Below are 18,983 nucleotides of genomic sequence, written 5' to 3' on the forward strand. Positions count from 1 at the left end.
GTTGGTATTCTAATACCAATCAATTTCTTAGAATAAAACCCTATTACAAGTCAACTTTCTCAGCTTTTTTTTATTCTTGGGAGTGGCCTGCTAGCTTCCTGATTTGTAGCCAACTACTTGATATATTTTTGGAGGCTTCTCACGTGCACTAAATTTCGAAAATCTGGACTTGAATGTGCCACCACCAAATTAACTGAAAATTGCCCCTTTTAATCATATTTTGATTGTTTTCCTACAATTAGCACCATTGACCAAATATAAGTAGAATCCATCAATTAATACAATATTTGACTAAAATAAAAGGAAAAATAAACATAAATTAGATGACAATTTCACATCCTATCAATTTCTCCCACACCTAAACCATGCTTGTCCTCAAGTATGAGAACAACAAATCAAGTAATCAAATTCAAACAATGGCTATTATTCAAATCTTCTATTGCCAAGATATAATTAAAACATATGTCAAATATTAGTGATAATTTTTAAGAAATATCTCTCCAGTTAGCTTTCAAGATCAATGACTCTTTCAATTTATGACTAACTAATCTAAAAATATAAAATATTCAACCAGTATCCATAAGCAAATAGTTCGACTATTAAGCAAAATCTCAACATTAAAATTCATGGATCAGCGGATTAACAATTCATTCAAACACTTTCACATTTTTCACTATTAATACATTTTTTTTTCTAAAACATCCCCACACTTGATTTTTTTTTTTCAGGGGGAATGCTTAGTCTTTAGCCATTTAAGCGTTTTGATGCGAACTCCAACATTAGCCAAATGAAATAGCCTGGTTACTCAACCATCATCACTTAAAAATCACATATTCATAGCTATCGTCGCTTTTTGACCCTAAAATCGACACTTATGGTGAAGATATTCGGTTACTAGGCAACGATACTAATGGAGTATAGCCGAATACTATTCATAAATAAGCATCAAATTAAAATTAAAAATCACACAAACCCGTTTTATTTCTTAAATATGAAGAACTAAGATTAATAGTTGAACAAATTTGCATAAAAATAATGCTAGACAAATATTTACAATACTTAGAAAAGTTAACCAAAAAGTGCAAAGGTCACAAAATCTCAAATATTCATCAAAATGATACTCTTAGATTTAACCATGTCATACTTAACACCTTAAAGTGTAAAATCTTAGCAATAGAAAAATTTGAGACATCTATCCATCGTTTATCAGGAATAATCACAAATATATACAAAGATAAGCAAAAATTGGATAAAATTCGACAAAGTCAAACAAAAAATTTCAACAAAAATACCTACACTTGCACTTTTTCAATAAAATATCAATATACTATCATATGCTATCCCCCCATACCTAAATCTTACACGGTTCCCAATTTAAAATAAAGAATAAAAGAAAAGTAATGGAAATAACGAAACTTCCTTGATAATTGAGGGGGCCGTGGACAGCTACGGGTGAGGGGCAATTGATCGTGAAACTGGACGTATGTTGATGGCTGGCGGTGGTGGAGTTCGGATGGAAGAAAGAAAGAAAGAAAAAAGAAAAAGAAGAGAGAAAGAAAGAAAGAAAAAGAAAGGAAAATGAAGAGAAAAGAAAGGAGAAATTTATTATTTTTTTTACCACTACGTTAGACGTGGGCACGCCTAACTGTCTTAGAGTCTTCTGACCAACCTACGGAAATTAAGATCCTTAAAGATAACCACCTGGCGTATGCACGCTTAACTATCCTTGATTCTTCTGACCAACCCATAGAAATTAGGATCTTTAAGCGTGACCATCTAGCGTAGGCACGCCTAACTACCAGAGAGTCTTCTGACTGCCAAATTAAAACTTCATTCTTTAGGCGTGACCACTTGGCGTGGGCACGTCTAACTGCCAGTTTCTTGCCACAAAAATAACAACTCACTAAATGTAACTAACACTTAACAAAAACTTCAGAAACATAAGAAAACTAAAACAAAGAGCCTTGGGTTGCTTCCCAAGCAGCGCCTCTTTTTAACGTTTTTTGCTAGACATTGCCCTGTTTATTCATGGAGAATAAAATCTTGTGGTTCGTTTCAATGCTTCATCCTCTGTATAGTCCTGATAACTCTCGTAAATAGAGTAATCATTAAACACACGAGGTACGGTCTTCTATGGATTTATAGATGGTGCCAAACAAATAAGTAATGACCTTAATTCTTCACTCACTCCTCCATCATGAGCACTTCTTGGTTCGAAATATTTGACCATCGTGACTCTTAACTTATTCCTATCATGAAATTCAAAATCTTCTGGTATAATAAAGTCAATCTCACTAACAGGAATTAAAGAATAAGAGTCAGGAGAATATTGATTAATGAATAGAGGATATGTCACCGTATTTGGAGATTGTTCACTGGATTCATTCATTTGAACAATTTGATATTGGTGTTTCATTTCTTGTACTTCAATTCCCTTTTCAACTGCATCATTTGATTCTTCTTCTTGAGGCTCTTGCAGTTCTATGTCATTTGTCACGATAATTGTACTCTCATGGTCTTTAAGGTCGTTGATGGTCTGTGAGGGCAATTCCTCATAAATTGGAGAAATCAATTCATCCTTTCCATCGTCACGCCTTCCATCTTCCATCTCTTTAATCATCCTTTGTGTCTTCTGTTGAAATTGATATGTGTTAGTAATTATTAATTCAATTATTTCTTTAAGAGATATACCTGACATGGATGATGGCTGTTGCTATTGATATTGATGTTGAAAATTGATTGGCTCTGGAGTATAATTAAAGTTGGAATTGTTCCACCATCCTTAATCATACCCGTTTGAGTAAGGGTCATACCACGTTTGAGATTGGGGTGAAAAACCTCTAAACTTATTCATGTAGGCATTCAGGTAATCTTGATATTCAAAACACATAGCGGTTGAATGATCCGTGGCATAACAAATTTCACAGGTCGCAGTAGCCATTTTTTCTATAAGAAAACTCAGTGAATCTGAATATTGATCATCAGAAAAAGCACAAGTCTCATTTCCTTTCATAGGACTAAAATCTAGTCTATCACTAAAATACGGAATGTTAGTGGCCATTAAAAAAAGAAAACTAAAAAATAAAAACAAGATGAACTCAAAAAGAAACAAATTAATCAGGCATCAGTCCTCGGCAACGGCGCAAAAAATTGACAAGTGCTGAGCCTGTGCAATAATAATAAAAACTTAACTACCACCAAAAATAGTCAATAATCAATTCCAGGTACTGGAGCAGGGGTTCTAGATGTGCAATGGGTTACTTGATTGATCCTGATTCCGAAGACTGTGCTTAATCCGATATACCAGAATCGATTAATTGGCAAAATTACTAATTAGTAGACAGTGGCAAGTAGGATCTGATAAGTGAATATTTAACGTACATTTTGTAAAAGTTTGGCATGAACTTTTGTTATGTTTTGAAAGGATTAAAGCTATATTTGAACTCTTTTTGGTGCTAATTGTTTAAGTGTTGTTTGAGTAATCAAAACTTGCTAAATGAGTGGATTAATGCTTTAATCTATGATATTTTGAAAGATATTGATATATGAAATTCATGTACAAGATAGAGATCATCTGGAGGATAAAGTACAAAAGAAACGAGAAGCAAAAATGAAGGAATTGAAAATTTGGAAATTGAAGTACATAGATCCAAGCTCGGATCCGTGTGCACAAGGGAGATCCAAACTCTCGTCTGTACTTTTGGAGTAGTGGATCCGAGGTCAGTCGATCCGAGGTCAGTCGATCCGAGCTCGGATCCATGTGAGAAAGGCCTCGGATCAGCTATGATCTGAGCTCGGATCCAATTGATTCATGGCTCGGATCTGCTTCTTTCCTCTGCAAGTGGCACAGCCGATTTGCTTACTTTTCACACTACTTTTCAGCTCTCTTTGGTGAGAGAATTCGGTGACACATGCTTCTGAAGCAAAAAGAAGGACAATATGATTTATTGTCAAGTCAAAATAATATTTCTTTTGACTTTCTTAACAAATTTGAGATTTTTGGAATCATGAGGGGAGAAAAAGAGAACTTTCCATTAGCTTTTATGCAGAACAGGAGGGAGAAGTCAAGGGAATCATATGTAGCTAGCATTCTTTCTTGTAGACATTTTCTCTCTAGCTAGAAAAACTTGAAAAAAAGCACTTGGAGACTTCATCTTATAATCATCTAGTGCAAGTCATAGCAGAATTTGGAGGGCTTCACTATTAATTTGGCTAAGTGTTTCTTTATCCTTCTTGTACTTGTAACTTGTGATGTTTTTTATTAATGAAGTTATGATTTTGATTGTTATATTATCCATAAGTAGCTAAATTTCTATATATAGGGAGTAGATGAAACTTATGGTCAAGTGATATGAATTGAATGTGATTTACACTTGTTGTATCTTGTATTAACTTATTTACTTGTGCATGCTTGATTACCTGTTGTTGTTTGATCACCAATAGCAGGTTTATAGTTGTATTACTCATTGAGAAATGGTAAAAACAATGGAATAACATGAGTAGAGTTTGAGTTGTAAATTCATGAGAATAGAAATACATTCAAGTGGATGAAATCTGTATTTCATGCATGAACAAGAACAGAGTTAGTTATTTACCAAGAGATTAGGAAAAACTAAACTATTCTAGATCAGTATTATCATGAGAATGAGATTTTGGTATTTTTGGAAATGAATCCCTAGTTAAACAAGAGTAGTAACAAGTGTTAAATTCATTTATTTGAATCTTTTGTGTCATAAGTGGAATCTATATTTCTAAATTCAATCTTTAGTGAAATTTTTCCATTTGTATCTTGCATTTAGTAAATCAGATTTGTAGACAATAGCAATATAATTTTTCTACTCAAATTCATTATAAGTCTAAATAATAGAGGAAACAAGGACCTAGTACTTGTAGACATTGCTCCTCGTGGGATCAACCCGATTAATTCCCTAAACTACTAGTTTGGCCTGTATACTTGCAGTCAACGGGTATAAATTGGAATTAAACTTGCACTTATAACAAAAATTCGTCAAGTTTTTGGCACCGCTGCCTAGGAGCGGCAATATTAGGAACTAATAATCTCTATTAATTTAGACAACTTTATTTTATTAGTTAAGTTGTTTATAGTTATTTTTTCATTTTAATCAGTTTTTGACAATTGAAATTGCATAATTTTTCTTATTTTTGTTGTAGTGGACATCTCGGGAAGTTGCACCTTTTGATCCAAAAATTGAGAGGACACTACGTAGACAAAGGAGGCATACACCACAGCAAGAGGAACAAGAGGTTTGGCAACCGATAGAGGAAATCTTAATCGAGCTATCATTTGAAGAAGAGATGGCCGAAAACGAAGTTAATAGGTGAGTTCTACGAGATTTTGCTCTACTAGGGATACAAGGATCTCAAACAAGTATAGCAAGGTCTATGGTAAATGCTAACAATTTTGAGATTAAACAATCACTTATACAAATGGTTCAACAATCTCAATTTGGAGGTAATGCAGTAGAAGATCCTAACTCACACTTAGCTACATTCTTGAAAATATGTGATACAATTAAAATGAATGAAGTTAGTGATGATGCTATAAAGCTAAAATTGTTCCCATTTTCATTGAGAGATAAGACTAAAATTTGGCTACACTCTCATGCTCCTAACACTTCCACTACATGAGATGATTTATCAAGAGTATTCTTGAATAAGTATTTTCCATCAGGCAAGACTGCTAAGTTTAGAATGGATATCACTCGTTTTAGCCAATTAGAGGGTGAATCATTATATGAGGCATGTGAAAAATTTAGAGATTTGCTACAAAAATGTCCACATCATGGACTGTCCGATTCGCTAATCGTACAAACCTTCTATAATAGTTTATCTTTTTCTACTAAAACTATGATTGATGCAGCTGCAGGTGGAGCTTTAATGGGTAAATCGCCCCAAAAAGCTTAGAATTTGATAGAAGAAATGGCCGCAAATAACTATCAATGGGCCAATGAGAGAGGTAATACAAGACGTCACGCAGGTATGATAGAAATGGACACTCTCAATATGCTAAGTGCTCAAATGAATAATGTGATGAAGATGCTAAATAGATAAGGTAGAGTTGGTTCAAGATCATCTAATGCACATGTAGCTTGTTGCTCTATATGTGGAGGTGAACATGATATTAATGAATGTGTGGATTCTGAGCAGGTACAATTTGTCAATAATTACAATCGTACTACTCAAAATAATCCCTACTCGAACACTTATAATTCAGAGTGGAGAAATCATCCAAATTTTGAATGAAAAGATCAAGGAAATCAACCAAGGCCAACCAATCCGCCAGGATTTCAACCGAGGCAACCACAAGTTGAAAATAAACTTGGGTGGGAGATTGCTGTGGAAAAACTAGCTAAAGTGACTTCGGACAGATTTGAGCGAGTGGAAGGAAGATTGGACCAACTTACTACAATGTATAGAAATGTAGAGGTTCAAATTGGTCAAATTGCTAGTTCCTTGAATAATCGAAATCAAGGAGAATTATCTAATAAAATGGAGGTTAATCCTAAGGAACATGTTAAAGCCATTACTCTTCGTAGTGGTAGACAAGTGGAGAACCCTCCAGTGGTGGAAGTTGTGAAAAATGAAGCAGAAAAACAAGAAGAAAAGTAGAGGAATCAAGAGGCAATTGAGGAGGAAAATAGTCAGGAGAAACCAAGAGAAAATCAACCATCATTTTCCGATACCATTCCGATACCTCCTGCGGTTTCATTTCCACAAAGACTCAAGCAGAATAAGTTCGATACCTTCAAACAATTACATATTAACATTCCTTTTGCCGATTCTATTTTGCAGATTCCTTCATATGCGAAATTTCTCAAGGAAATCATGACTCAAAAGAGGAAGTTAAAAGACTGCGAAACAATAGCATTAACGGAGGAGTGTAGTGTCATCATACAAAATAACTTATCACCGAAATTGAAGGATCCGAGGAGTTTTTCTATACCTTGCACCATAGGTAACATTAATTTTTCTAAAGCATTGTGTGATTTTGGTGTTACTGTATCATTAATTCCTTTAACGGTGGCTAGACAATTAGGTTTGCATGAATTTAAACGCACGAATATTACTTTACAACTAGCGGATAGGTCTATTAGATATCCATTGGGAGTGTTAGAGAATGTATTGATAAAAATTCAAAAATTTATCATTCCAATGGATTTTGTGATTTTAGATATGGAAGAAGATATATCCATGTCAATTATTCTAGGTAGATCATTTCTAACTACTGCAGGTACTATTATTGATGTAAAAAATGGCAAGCTTAAGTTTCAAGTAGGTGAAGAAGAGGTAGAATTTAATTTGAATGAAATGAAAAAATACCTTTCTTTTACCGATCATGCTTATTCTATTGGTATAATTGATAAACTAACCTAGGAGATGAGCCAAGTCAATTTTGACTTCGATTCTCTTGAATATTGTTTAATGACTTTAGGTATGCAAGGAGGCGATTGTGAAGAGATTGAAGAATTGGCCAAGTATTTGAATTTTCAAACACCTTATAAAAGGGATAATTTGTATGAAAGTCTTGGCCAAGGTAAAGGACATCCACAGCCTTCGGAAGTTGAACCTCCAAAATTAGAACTGAAACCACTTCCAACTCACTTAAGGTATGAATTTTTTGGAGAAAATAGCATTTTACATGTAATTGTTAGTGCTGACCTTGATGATGAGTAGTGTGCAAAGTTGTTAAGAGTTCTAAGGAGACACAAGAAAGCAATTGGATGGACAATTTCAGACATTAAAGGTAAAAGTCCTTCTGTATGCATGCATCGCATTTTATTGGAGGACAATTGCAAACCAGTGGTGGAAACACATAGAAGACTCAATCCAAACATGAAAGAGGTGGTAAGAAATGAAATTCTTGAGTGGCTTGACGCAGGTATAGTCTTTCCTATCTCCGATAGCGTTTGGATTAGTCCAATTCATGTTGTACCAAAGAAAGGTGGAATAACTACAATTGTGGGTAAAAATGATGAAATGATTCTATCTAGACTTGTGGTTGGGTGGAGAGTGTGTATGGATTATCGTAAGCTAAATACAGTAACAAGAAAAGATCATTTTTCTTTACCATTTCTTGATCAATTATTGGAGAGAATAGCCGGATATGAATTTTACTGTTTTCTTGATGATTTTTCAGGATATAATCAAATGGCTATAGCTCCGGAGGATCAAGAGAAGACGACATTCACATGTCCCTACGGCACTTTTGCCTTTAGAAGGATGCCATTTGGTTTGTGCAACGCTCCTGCGACTTTTCAACGTTGCATAATGGCTATATTTTCTGATTATATTGAGAAAATTATGGAGATATTTATGGATGATTTTTCTGTGTATGGTTCATCTTTTGACCATTATTTTCATAATTTGAATTTGATTTGCAGAGATGTGAGGAGACAAATCTTGTACTAAATTGGGAGAAATGTCATTTTATGGTAAAAGAAGGAATTGTTTTAGGACACAAGATTTCCTTTAAGAGAATTGAGGTGGATAAAGCAAAAATTGAAGTCATCGAGCAATTGTCACCTCCGTCCAATGTCAAGGGAAAAGGAGTTTTTTAGGACATGCCGGCTTTTGTAGACGCTTTATTAAGGATTTTTCTAAAATAGTAAAGCCGTTGTGTGATTTATTATGTAAAAATACCCCTTTTCAATTTAATGATAATTGTTTGGTTGCTTTTGAAAGGTTGAAGAAGGAATTGATTTCTGCTCCAATTATAATTTCGCCCGATTGGTCACTACCATTTGAATTGATGTGCGATACAAGTAACTATGCGGTTGGAGCAGTTTTGAGGCAAAAGAAAGAAGAAAGGTTACACGTCATTTATTATGCTAGCAAATTGTTAAATGAGGCACAACTCAATTATGCAACAACGGAAAAGGAACTATTGGCAGTGATATTTGCTTTAAATAAATTTAGATCCTATTTAGTAGGATCTAAAGTTATCATATATACAGACCATTCGGCTCTTAAATACTTGCTACATAAGAAAGATGCAAAATCGAGACTAATTCGGTGGATTCTTTTATTGCATGAATTTGATGTGAAGATAAAGGACAAAAAGACAACGGAGAATCTCGTGGCGGATCATCTATCACGCTTGGAATATATTCCAATCAAGGATCAAGTTCCTATCAAAGAAAATTTTTCGAATGAGTTTGTCCTAGCAACTATTAATTCTCCATGGTATGCAGATATTGCTAATTATTTAGTAAGTGGAGAAATTTTAAAGGAATTTAATTATCATCAAAGAATAAATTTTTGCATGATGTCAAAAGTTACTTTTGGGAGGAACCATTGCTATATAGACATTGTGCCGATGGTATGGTGCGTAGATGTATTCCCGAAAATGAGGTACATAATATTTTATATCATTGTCATAACCTTGAAACAAGTGGTCATTTTAGCACATCAAAGACTGTGGCAAAGGTATGACAATCAGGGTTTTATTGGCCAACTATGTACCGAGATGTTAGGAAATATGTTAAAAGTTGTGATGCATGCCAAAGAATTAAAAATATATCTCAAAAAAATGAAATGCCCCTAACTACTTTTCTAGAAGTTGAATTATTTGATGTGTGGGGTATTGATTTTATGGGACTATTCCCTAGTTCTTTTAATAATAAGTACATCTTAGTAGCAGTGGATTATGTTTCTAAATGGGTAGAGGCAATTGCTTCACCTACTAATGACTCTAAGGTTGTACTTCGGTTTCTTAAAAAGAACATTTTTTGTAGATTTGGTATACCGAAGGCCATAGTAAGTGATGAAGGAAAGCATTTCTGTAACAAACAACTTGATTTCTTATTGTTTAAATATGACTGTAGGCACAAGACATTACTTCCGTACCATCCTCAAGCCAACAGACAAGCGGATTTAGCGAATCGTGAGATAAAGCTCATTTTGGAGAAAACTGTGAATAAATCACGCAAGGATTGGGCTACTAAACTAGATGATGCACTATGGGGTTTACCGAACGGCATTTAAGACACCCTTAGGGATGTCGCCGTATCGTTTAGTCTATGGAAAAACTTGTCACCTGCCTAGGATTTAATTTCTAGATTGCATTAAAAATTAGAAAAATCCAATCCTAACTAACAAATATGCTACGAGGGTTTGTTTAAATTAGATCGTATGTTTTCCTGACATAAATCCAATTACGCCAGTTGCTATCGAGACAAAGGTAATGGAATAATTACAGATTCAACTACCCCCAATTAGCAAAATAAACTACGTGAATAATTAAATATTACGCACTGTTCAATCATACACAAAAGTTATAATAATTAAAAGCAGAAAATATATATATACCAGTAAATGAAGGAAACAGTTAAAATAATTTAGATCACACAATAATTGCCGAACCAAATCGTTAGTTGTCCCCTTGACTAGAAATACGAAGTTAGTTCTCCATTAATAGAGAACAAGCCATGCGAAAAAGCTATTCGAAGCTTACAATTGTTGTCTCCCCAAAAGTCGCCAAAAAGGAAAAGTAAAAGACAAAAAAAATAAAAACGAAAGCAATTGTCCTCCTGTGTCCTTTCCCAGACCCAGACGGCCAAAGGAGAAAGTAAAGACCAAGTCCAATGCACTCACATCTCTAGCCACACAAAAGATGGAAACAAATTGTCTGACGATTTCTTTTCTACTTTGACTCCTAATTGGTTGGTATTCTAATACCAATCAACTTCTTAGAATAAAGCCCTATTACAAGTCAACTTCCTCAGCTTTCTTTTTTTTTTGGGAGTGGCCCGCTAGCTTCCTAATTTCTAGCCAACTACTTGATGCATTTTTGGAAGCTTCTCACGTGTACTAAATCCCGAGAATCTGGACTTGAATGTGCCACCACCAAATTAGCTGGAAATTACTCCTTTTAATCATATTTTGATTATTTTCCTACCATTAGCACCATTAACCAAATATAAGTAGAATCCATCAATTAATACAATATTTGGCTAAAATAAAAGGAAAAATAAACATAAATTGGATGAAAATTTCACATCCTATCAAACATTTTTCTAATATATCTACTCATAAGCACCTAATGCAACTACCAAATTACTATAGAAATATAAACCAAAATTCATTCACGAAAATTGAATATAAATTTTTTGAATGCAACAAATGAAATTTATACAAAATAGATTAATTGTATTCTTAGGGTTACCCCCTCAGTGTACAGGCCTCTTGCGCTTATCTCTTAGGGTGGTTGAGCAGTCGCATCTCCAACGCTTTCTTCTCCGTGGCATGTTCCATTGAGGCTGGTACCGAAAGGATCTCCTTAGTCCGAAATCAAGTTGGAGTGGTGGTGGCTCGCCATCAGATGTGGTGGCTCGCCATCATCATCTGAATATATAGCAATTGAAGTTTGGCTGCATTACAGACAAGAATGTAGGGCAATAGGACTAGCCTCAACATTATTGACTATGAGGATCTTGGATGTCTGATGAAAGGGTGACAAATTTCTAGCCAAAGTACTCAGAAAGTCAAAAATAATATCATCTCCAAAATGTGCACCCGCTGTTATTGAGTGATTTTTTCTTATGTGATTTTTTCTTTTTCCAACAATATTTGGTGGATTTAACATTTCCATTTAGAATTTCCTGAAATGTTTTCAAAAATAGTTTAGTTCCTTTCGAGTTTTCAATAACTTAGTTGGGTCCATTCCCCTCCCAAACTCCCCTCCTTCCCTGATATAGGACTACTGGACTAGTCGTAAAAATGTTGTACTCAAACAAAATTTAACATAGAGTTTCACATCAAATTTACATTTACAATATTAAAACTTTAAACACATTTTAATGAAGTCCACAATAAATAGTTAGAAATTGCCAACAACTTAATCACAATAAACTTCTAAACTACATATTTATCGAGTTTGATTTATTATGTTAACATATACGTTACATCTGTATTCAAGGAATTTTGCCTATGCTTATCCCTCCAACTTCCAAATTAGGTAATCTTTCCATAATTTATGAGGAACTTTCCCCTACTTATCCTATATCTTACCACTCACGGGGAGCACAAGTTCATCCAATGTGTTTCTGAAACCCTTGCTACCTTGTACAACTACCTCTCAGCGAGATTTTTGTGTTATATTTGTCTCCGGTGTGTTTGGATATCTATTGTGTCAAAAATAATTCTTTTAATTGAATTATAAATATAATTTTTAATTATTTCAATCACCTTCTTATGTGGTATACATCATATTATTAAAAATTTTAATAATATGGTGAATTATCAACTGCTCGATTACTTTTGTTGCAACAACAAAAAGCACTATTATTTCTTTTATGGTGAATTATCAACTGCTCGATTGATCAAATGTAATCAAACAGACTGTGGGAACATATTAATACTACTTGATTTTCATGGGATGTCACTGTGTTACCAAACACAATAAGTAACCGATTCTAACATGACTAGGGATGCTATTAAACTGAGTTGAACTCGCTTAGTACCATGCTTGACCTTGAGTTTGATCACTATTAGTGCTACTCGAATTCGAATTCGAATAAATACATGACATTGGATTTGAACTTGACTCGACGTAATAGAAATTAAGCTCGAGCTCAACTCGTTTGAACTCGAGTAAACTACAAGCATTGTTGAACTTAAACTACTTGAGTTCGAGCTCAAGTTTTTACTGAACACTGCTTTATGTAAATTTATTAAAATGCGAACACATAATAGTTATTCCATAATTAAAATATATAATATATAAATAATACAAATACTCAATTAACCTCCTCAAGCACTCTAGTAATAAATATTGATACTTGGACTCAACTCGTTGTATGAAACGAGTAGTTTGAACTCGAACTCGATTTCGAGCTGAGTGTTTGACCAAGTCAAGTCGCTCGTAAATTACTCATGAGTTACTTGATTCGCCTGCACCCCTAAACATGATCTACAAGTATTCCTAGAAGTTGCTTGTTATTTAGTTAATATTGCTTTACTAATACAGCTGTTTATTTGCAAAACTCATTAACTTGTAGTAGTTGGGTTTTGCAGCTTGTCTATTCTTTGCAGACAACTTCTCCGTTCAAACTGCCATTGTCCTGTGGATGCCAAAAGTTGGTTGGAAGTAGATAAATGATTCAGTGGTGAAAATATCCATAAAATTAATTTTATGTTTTTTTTAATGGAGGTCAACAAACTATTTTAACTGAAATTCATTTTCTTTAATGCATCAAATGTTTGAAGCTAAAGCCATTGTAAGCCGATCTATTACAGCATTTATGTCTGTGTGCTGTGTCTAACTGCCAAACCCGATGCAATTTATTTTCTTCGGCCAACTTGTATGGTGTAGAGTTAGTCCTTGCCTAATTGTCCTCCTTTACTTGGCATCTGATTGCTTCTTGCTTTAATCTTTCTTGTTTGTTTTTTTTTTTTTTTTTTTGAAATGAATGCTGCTTAAATCAGTTTATTAGAAACAAGTGTAGGATTGTGTTGTTGTCTTTCCGAATTGTTTGCAAATTGATGTAATTAATGTGAAAAATTCAAATTGTATTATAATAGTAAAATCTACACCGACGACATACCTCACTCAATAATTGACATTGGCGGCTTTTTTTTTTTTTTTTTCAGATCTAAGACATGGAGTATATTCTAATAAAATATTAGTCTAATCTTTTTCAGCTTTCAATGCTTGAAATAATTCTACAATTTCGGCCAAGAAATTCAAGAAAGTCCAAACATTGACAGTTTCCAGAATGGTCAACCGTGACAAGTATGGTAAGACATATCGACTAAGTCAAAGTTCTAATAATTCTTAATATTTTTGAGCCTAATAATTGTTAATTACCAGTTTCTTACCTGAAAAGGTAAAAATTCTAATGCTGAAATCTACAAGACGAAATTTTAAAATAGGAAAATTTTCATTATCAATTAAAGTGGCTTTTGGTCCATGTTTCTTTATACTTCTTCAGCGGATCTCACCCATTTTGCCGTTTATTTTTGCTTTTCCATTTAATTTCTATCAAAACGTATTGGTTCAATTGATAAGAACGGAACATTGTCGATGTGAAAGCTGTATGGTAGATAATTTATAAGTACTAAGATACTTATGGTCCTGAAGTATGTTCTAATCTATGGCAAGTGATTGAAACTTTTTTTTTTTTTTGACAAAAGTGGCCGGAGCTGAAACTATTTTAAATGTTTTTCTAAAAAAATTAATTTCATTCTGCTGAGCCAAATTTGCCTGCATAAACATTTGCTTTTAGTCCTATTAATACCTTGTACACTCTCCACAAAAAAATTCATTCATACTATCCTAGACAAAACCTCGAAACCTCAGCACCTAATCTCAGCATAATGGCGCCAAAACCATCAAAGGGTTCAATTTCCTTTGCCTTTTTTGTCATTGTTTGCCTTCATCTTTGCAGCAGCTACGGAAAGGTGTCAGCAAATAATGATCCTAAAATTAGAGGGATGTTTGTCTTTGGAAGTTCCCTTGTTGATAATGGCAATAACAATTTCCTTCCAAACTCACTAGCTAAGGCCAACTATTTCCCTTATGGAGTAGATTTTCCTCTTGGTTCTACTGGGAGATTCACCAACGGGAAGAATGTGGTCGACCTTCTCGGTGAATTGCTAAAACTTCCGACTTTTATTCCACCTTTCGCAGATCCCACAACTAAGGGGAGAAGGATCCTTTATGGTGTAAATTATGCATCTGGTGCTTCTGGGATATTAGATGAAACTGGTGCAATTGCAGTAAGAAAAACCTCCAGCTAGCCTTTCTTTTTTTTTTTAATTTCAACAAGCTTCTTCTCCTATTTGGTTTATATGAATTGATTTTTTGGTGTCTAAATTGCTCTGCTGAAGTTTTATGCGGTGGAGTTACCATCTACACATAGGAAAGAGGAGAAATATTGCATTTTTGGAAAGTTTAGTGGGATTGGAGTTCAGGTCCAAAGGTAGCCTTCTTTTGTTTAGAAGTCTATCTTGCATGTCGAAGAACTCCATAGTGCATTATCAAATGATGGATTTACAAACTGCAGTCAAAGTCCCCTAAATAACATAGACACAATATTAGCAATTTCATCCGATTGTGTATCTTCTTATTGCTGTTAATAATGCACTTTTTTTTGCAGTTTTCTTGTTTCTTTTCTTTTTAGGCAGCAAAATCTGTACCACTCGTTATTTTCTCTTTTGTAGCCTATATATAGATTTGTCCTTATTGATACAAACATTTTGATATTTCCTTTTACTAATTGCCAATTACAAAAGTTGAAAAGCCATAAAAAGAGTCTTGATTTCGAGATGATCAGTCATGAAGGCTTTAGTTTTTCGATATATGATCAAACTGCATCTTCTTCTATGCATTTGGTGGATGATCATGCAAAATAGAATTGATTAAAAACTTGCTCTTTAATGTTATGGATTCCAGGGCCAGGTTTTCAGCTTGAATAAGCAGATAGAAAACTTCGAGAATGTGACACTTCCTGAATTCGGGAATGGGGAAGATTTTGGGAAATCACTAGCCCACTACTTGTTTGTGGTTGGAACCGGAGGAAACGATTACACATTTAATTACTTCCTGAGCAGAGACAAAGACAGCAGCAATGTCAGTCTTGAAGCATTCACTACAAAGTTGACTACTACTCTCTCTCGTCAACTTAAGGTACCTTTTAATGGCTTGGCAAGTAACATTAATACAACATTAAAAAAAAAAAAGAGAAATCCTGTCTGGAAAAGAAAAGGCACAATAAATGATTGTCCCTCGTTATCATTCCCATTTTAGCACTCGGATTGGGCACGTAATTGCATATTAGTGCATCAATTACCTTTAGATTTTATGCTATATATGCATGTTCATTTTAATAAAATATTTTCGGAACAGAGGAGCAAAAAGGGTATATGGGAGATTTGAACAGAAGGTCTTTAATTCTTGGAGTTTTAAAGTGAAAGTAGTTGAGAATAATGCACTTTATGATGATAATTTGGTAATTAATGTTTTTTTTTTTACTTTTTGTAGTAGAAATATTTTTCGAACAATGTATACTTGGATAAAAATACAAGTTAGAATCAAGGAATACATCATGGTATTGGTAGTTATTTCTCACCTTTTTCAAGGGGTGCTTCCGTTTCGAAAGATCAGAAATTAAACATGTCATTCCGGAAATAATATAGGCTTAGTGTAAAAAATTGGACGATATTATCAATAATGACTCCAAATGAAAGCTTCTTAGCTTCATGAATGGGTCATCGGGTTGGCTTACACAATCGTTTGAGGCAGAGCCAGAGGGGACTTCTAGAGCTATATCATGCTAACTTATTGATGCAGTTGTCCCAGCTCTCTTCTAGAAGTAGAGGAATATTTCTATATCATGCCAGAGGGGTCATTTTTTCATTCAAGAAGTAGAAAGAAAAAAGTTGATATGGTACGATCATTTTGAAATTTATGGAGGGTTTGTTCAACTTTGCACCCGTAAAGCAATTACCCCTTTTATATCAACTTCATTGACAATACAGACCAAATTGCAAGGCACATGAACGTGCAAATTAAGCAGAAAGTTTACTCTAACAATGAGAAGTGAATTTAATCCATTTATATATATGTCTTTCATCTAATCAGTTTTCAGAACAACGATTTGTAATTATGATTTGACTTAGTAATTGGTCGTTCTTTTTTTTTTAAAACCAAATCAGAGGCTGTATAATTTGGGAGCTCGAAAGTTCGTACTCATGTCTGTGAACCCAAACGGATGCACCCCAATGGCCAGGACCATGATTCCAATGCATGAACGTTGCATACAAAGTGTAAATCGAGCTATTCATCTTTTTAACACCAACCTGAAGGCCATGGTGGATGAAATCCAACTAGAATTGCCTGCTTCCAAGCTTGTTTATGTTAACTCGTACAAAATTGTTAGGGATATCATAAAAGAGCCGTCATCAAAAGGTAATCTTCCTGTCTCTATTATAACACACTATCTTTTGCCAATGGCAACGTTACACTATTCAGTGATAACTTTTCTCTGTGTCTCTGTACTCTTGCACTATACGAAATTAAACCGTGCAACATATGCATGGAATTTTGTTCAAAACACATATGCTATATCAATTATCCATCGCAAGCCCCTCATTGTTTATGATACATGTAACAGGTATTTGTATCTCCATAGCATGCCATCGTGGTTTTGTCTTGAACTTTTTAATGTTTAAAAGTATTCAAATAACTCTCTATAATTTTTTGTAAAGTAGATATTTGAAAGAATCAAACCTCTACAACATTGTCAATTAAAATTATAGCTTTGACCTTACTTAACAGAATGGGGACTAACCACCTTGCATAAAATCCTAAGTATAAAACAGTAGAGAATTTAAGCGGATATTATCAATTTAGCACGTGTGTTTCTAGAGCCGATTCACCGTAAAAGAGTTGCTTTCTATCTAGTTTTCACTTTACATAAAATCATGGAGGCTATGTGCTTATTTTAAAACGTTAACGGTGTTGTGTTGGTTATACGTGAAATCATAGGGGAGTAAATAGATATTTATCCTAACATTTATGGTACCTTTGGTAGCTAGAGAAACCTTTTCCAATGTCTAATTCATCATGAACATTGAGTCCTTTTGTTTAATTTGGTAGCCTCCAACTAATTAATTCTTAACTTAGCTTGCTGTTGGCTCAAAATCCTCAAGGGTGTGTCTGTGTGGTTTTTTTCTCCCTTTCTTCCTTTGGACCAATTAATACAATATGGAGTACTTGTTCATATATGCATGAAATTAATTTTTCCAAACATCTACAAAATTGCAAGCATCAAATCTGCAGGTTTCGAAGATGCCAAAAATGCTTGTTGCAAAGTGCCATCGATAGAAGAAGGTGGGACTGGAACTCTTTGCAAGAGAGGTGGATCAATTTGTTCAAATAGGAGAAGTAACGTTTTCTTTGATGGGCTGCATCCTACTGAAACTGTAAATGCTGTCATCGCAAATAAGGCATATTATTCCAACTCCAGAGCTGAAGTCTACCCCATGAATATTAAGCAACTCTCCCAAATTTAAAGATATTCCTGTATGGTATGGTATGTATTGTAATATTATCAACTGGCAGTGTTTCAGAGACTTATGTATGGATTTGTTATGATTAATTAGCTTCTATAAAAGGAGCTTGTGCCTCTTTGTTTATGCAATTTTTTTTCCCCGCAACCTGTTTATGAAGGTGTGGAAATGGGGAAGGCAAATGAGAACAAGATAAGATGAGAAAACGAGAGGATTTTGATGATCGGATTTTGTCCAATCATCGAATTTTCTGTCAAATTGACCATCTGCCCTCATTACCACCAAAAAAAAAGTTCAAGATTTTTGATTCTATTAACAAGGTTATTCATAAAATTGAATCGACACGAATTCTATGGTTTTAATGGAAACAAAAAATTCAGAAGCAATTTAAGAACGTAAACCCTACTAAGCATCTGACGATAGAAGTGTAGAAAATTGAGACATGAAACTAAAAAGATCTTTGAGTTATCGCAATTGTGGTTGGACAAAACCATATTCGTCTTTTTTCCCGTTTTTGGACCTTCACACCCTCGTTTTTATGGTATCTGAATAGAGCCCAAGACTTTAGGTTCTCTTTCATGAAAGAAGGCACTAGTCTCCTCCCCCATTTTCATTATATGTTTTTAGATCCCTGTAGGAGGGGAAAAAGCCCAAGCATCTATTAAGAGGCCACAATTTTGTCAAAGAGCATCAATCTTACAATAAATATATTTTGGACAAACTTGGGTAAATATTATTTAATGTACTAGGTCTTTTTGGTCGACCTCCTGTGGTATTTCACTAGCCTAAATTTTGTCCATAATTAGCAGGAGGGCTCATGATTGATTCTATTGCATGGAGGAAAAAGTTTTCTTCAGCAACTCCCATGGTAATGGCTTGAGTTTGGATTCGAGTTTTATAAAATTGGACCCTATATAAACCAATAATTTTCCGACTAGAATGACATGCCT

General features: G+C 34.3%; 1 protein-coding gene and 1 non-coding gene across 2 annotated transcripts; one reads left to right on the plus strand and one right to left on the minus strand.

The window, feature by feature from the left end:
• Positions 1–5,703: 5,703 nt before the first annotated feature.
• On the minus strand, positions 5,704–5,810 carry LOC113776640. The gene has a single exon (XR_003469127.1). It is a non-coding gene; the product is annotated as a small nucleolar RNA R71 (small nucleolar RNA).
• An 8,498-nt stretch (positions 5,811–14,308) lies between these two features.
• LOC113775888 (GDSL esterase/lipase At1g29670-like) lies at positions 14,309–18,149 on the plus strand. Its single transcript, XM_027320932.1, has 4 exons — positions 14,309–14,739; positions 15,416–15,649; positions 16,678–16,930; positions 17,804–18,149. The coding sequence occupies exons 1-4, from the start codon at positions 14,338–14,340 to the stop codon at positions 18,034–18,036; spliced, it is 1,122 nt and encodes a 373-aa protein (XP_027176733.1). The 5' UTR covers positions 14,309–14,337; the 3' UTR covers positions 18,037–18,149.
• Positions 18,150–18,983: the final 834 nt, after the last annotated feature.

The sequence above is a fragment of the Coffea eugenioides genome, chromosome 6 (assembly GCF_003713205.1).
Source record: "Coffea eugenioides isolate CCC68of chromosome 6, Ceug_1.0, whole genome shotgun sequence".
Classification (NCBI taxonomy): domain Eukaryota; kingdom Viridiplantae; phylum Streptophyta; class Magnoliopsida; order Gentianales; family Rubiaceae; genus Coffea; species Coffea eugenioides.

Excerpts from the sequence above, each read along its gene's own strand:
- LOC113775888 (XM_027320932.1), top strand. The coding sequence starts at position 14,338 with ATGGCGCCAAAACCATCAAAGGGTTCAATTTCCTTTGCCTTTTTTGTC. Across the intron at positions 14,740-15,415 it reads ATGAAACTGGTGCAATTGCA|GGCCAGGTTTTCAGCTTGAA; the intron begins GTAAGAAAAACC and ends TATGGATTCCAG. Across the intron at positions 15,650-16,677 it reads CTCTCTCTCGTCAACTTAAG|AGGCTGTATAATTTGGGAGC; the intron begins GTACCTTTTAAT and ends AAACCAAATCAG.